This window comes from Ciona intestinalis, unplaced genomic scaffold (assembly GCF_000224145.3).
Source record: "Ciona intestinalis unplaced genomic scaffold, KH HT000177.2, whole genome shotgun sequence".
In the NCBI taxonomy this organism is placed as follows: Eukaryota; Metazoa; Chordata; class Ascidiacea; order Phlebobranchia; family Cionidae; genus Ciona; species Ciona intestinalis.
This window is the reverse complement of record NW_004190499.2, coordinates 69,235-72,184: the sequence shown is the minus strand read 5'-3', so window position 1 is coordinate 72,184 and position 2,950 is coordinate 69,235. Positions and strand designations below refer to the sequence as shown.

The 2,950-nt window shown below is 37.3% G+C and overlaps 2 protein-coding genes across 2 annotated transcripts; one reads left to right on the top strand and one right to left on the bottom strand.

Moving 5' to 3' along the window:
* The first annotated feature begins 429 nt into the window (after window positions 1-429).
* Window positions 430-1,500, top strand: LOC113474044 (39S ribosomal protein L23, mitochondrial-like). The gene is made up of 2 exons (XM_026839248.1): window positions 430-626; window positions 1,118-1,500. Exons 1-2 carry the CDS (start codon window positions 444-446, stop codon window positions 1,313-1,315), a joined length of 381 nt encoding a protein of 126 aa, XP_026695049.1. The 5' UTR covers window positions 430-443; the 3' UTR covers window positions 1,316-1,500.
* On the bottom strand, window positions 856-2,795 carry LOC100178685 (protein DBF4 homolog A; the record flags this gene model as incomplete). The annotated part of the gene is given in 4 exon segments (XM_009863575.3): window positions 856-2,024; window positions 2,082-2,179; window positions 2,347-2,428; window positions 2,697-2,795. Coding segments are annotated over 4 exon segments (742 nt in total), but the record flags the coding sequence as incomplete, so codon positions are not given.
* Between the last annotated feature and the right edge of the window lie 155 nt (window positions 2,796-2,950).

Below are 2,950 nucleotides of genomic sequence, written 5' to 3'. Positions count from 1 at the left end.
ACGCTTTGTGAGTGAGTTTGATTGTAACTTATTTGTCCTCAAGCTCCTTAATCTTTGATATCAATACACGTTCACCTTCAATGGAAGTTCACCGTATATAGTGGATGATATGTGTGGTTCAACATGCTTTGTGCATGATTGACAACCCTGAGTGTTGCATTGAACCCAACGTTCCTCCTACTCACCACTGACCCAATCATGGCTGAAGAACCCATGGGGTGTATTCAGGATTTTACAAACGGAGGCCAATTTTTTTTAAATACATTTCACACAACTTAAGCAAACTATATGTTTGGTGCAATGAACTTTATTTCATGTCTTAGTTCACTAAAGGAAGAGGGTATATAGATGTCGCCTCATCCATAATTTTAATAAATTATTTCATATTTTCATGTAACTGTTCCAATAAGAACTGTCCATTAAATAAATAAGTTCTTGTTTGTATGTCACCCAGCATGACAAAATACGACATGAAGGAATATTTGGACAAAGTTTACAACATACCAGTTACGAGCGTCAACCTTAGTATTGTGAATTATATTCGGTATCGCCAACCAACACCCTGGAGGAAAGATCAATATATGTGGAAGTTCATGGAACCTTGGAAGATTGCTCACGTTTATTTGGTGAGTTTGGTGAGCTTGTTCACTTGTTGATCTAAGGTGCGCAAGTTGCTAATGCAATAAACCATCTTACAGGGTGCACCTCAATTTTAAAATTTATTGAATTTTAAAACAAATTGAGCATTTTCCAGTTAAACCTTGGAAGATTGCTCACGTTTATTTGGTGAGTTTACATGCTTGTTCACTTGTTGATCTAAGGTGCGCAAGTTGCTAATGCAATAAACCAGCTTACAGGGTGCACCCCAATTTTAAAATTTATTTCATGAATTTTGTAAATTGAGCATTTTCCAGTTATTAGGGAACTACAATGATTTTAACTGACGCTCGTTCCCTGTTTATCCATTTCAACAACTTTTACCTGCTGCGAGTTTGTTTTAAAAAAGATCTTCGCTATTGCTTTTAAAGAGATTAATACAAATTACGTTATGAGTGGCTTTTCCATGGTTGCTACTCCCATGCCTACACTCAAACATTAAATTATGGTCGATTTTCAGGGAAACAACGAAACATTTGAATTCCCAGAGATTTTGACGAAAGTAAAAGAGGAGGATGGCGATGACGAAGAGATGGAAGACATGGATTCCAAGACGATGGTTGAACAACAAGAAGCATATTCCAAGTTTGCCGAGAAACAACAAACATCGGGGGTTTCAATTAAAGACAAAACCTATTTTGAAAATAAATGGTTGTGAAAAAAAGTGAAAATTGTTAAAAAAATATTTCTGTGTAAAATAAATGAATTCAAAAATTGTGGTAATTTTAAATCAAATGCAGTTACTGCTTGTGGTTAACTGTTGTTTCAGTTAATGCTACACCTTTTTCTGTGTTTTATCTTAAGACAACAAAACTGTTTTCAAAATATAAAAATACTTTCAGAGAGGGTACTTTCAGGGAATATTATAAAAATTTAATACAAAATTTCTTGCGCGACAAAAATGTTATTTTTCTAAAAAATCTGAATCTAATGTTTTATCGTCGAAAGAGGAAAATAGAAATAACATATCGTCACTAGAGGGCATAGTTGTTTCTCGTTTACGCTTCGTTGCCGAGACGGCCAACCTTTTCCGAGGGCTTCGTCTAAGTGGGGTTGAATGGGGTTTCCCCACATTTGAGGGTGACTTTGCTTCGCGCAAGGGGTATTTTCGGGGTTGTAAACATGGGGATTCCCCGGGTATTTCAAGTAAAGTAGGTTTCTGTGGGGAAGTCCCTAACTGAGATCTCGTTAAAACACGATTATTGGGGATTTCCCCTGAGGTAGTCGTAGGGATTTCCCTTTTGGGGGGAATTTCCTTGTTTGGAAAAATTTCTCTTTTTAGGGGAATCTTTCTAACACGCTCGACAAACATGGACTCACACCCACTTGGTGGCAGTGGTGAGGTTTTTCTTCTTTTTCGTAAAAATCTTTAAAAAAAATATAAAAAAAATAATTTGTTTAAAACAGTTGCCTCGTTAACTCACGATTGCAGATCGAGACGGTTGCCACGGAGATAATCGTCCAACTTCGAGTAGTTGTTGCCGTTCTCACCAAAGTTTATATGTTGCACAGTTTTCCGATGCTAACAACAAAGTTACAAACATAAGTTGGGACATTATGTGACTAGGATTGAATGAATATTGAATGAAAACTTATTTATCAAGTCGTTATAACATGGATGTTCTGTTTTACACACCTCGGATTACATGCAACAGCTACGCCCACAATTAAGCTGCCACGCCCACCTACCTTTGATTCACCCCCAAGATAGGACGACTGACAACATTCACAAAAACCTTTCGTTTCAAACTTCCCAGCACGACCTTCTTTCCTGGGAAAATATTCGATTGTCACTGACTGGTGCCGTGGTATAGAGATACCACAATTCTCATGAAAACAACTGATGGCAAAAAAATAGTATAGATTGTCAGAGGACATTGGATTTAGACCAAAGTTGGTTCATTACCCAACACCTAGGATGCCGCATGAACCTCACCAGATGTTAAAGCCTGTCGCATACCGTCGCTTCCCCGAAGGTAGGCGACAAGGACTTTAATGATATCAGAATCATAATTATTATTCCAACGACAACGACTTACTTTGGCTTGGTGAGCTTTGGGTCAACTAAAGGACAAGCGTTTCCTTTCGAAGAAAAATCAACAGAGGGAAAAACTTCAAATTCTTCATAAACTGGTTTCCTGGGAATAGAAAGTAAATCTAAGTCAACCTGTGGATGTTGCCATGCATGAAGTAACATTAGAAATTGCTGTTATTGAGAAACAATAAATCTTATTGCAAATAATTTCTGATGGCGCCAAATGGAAGACGTTTGTGCAAAAACATTCGGGTTTTA

Bases quoted from the DNA above. Each gene is read 5' to 3' on its own strand.
- LOC113474044 (XM_026839248.1), top strand. From the start codon at position 444: ATGTCACCCAGCATGACAAAATACGACATGAAGGAATATTTGGACAAA. The intron at 627-1,117 runs GTGAGTTTGGTG...GTCGATTTTCAG, and splicing joins AGATTGCTCACGTTTATTTG to GGAAACAACGAAACATTTGA.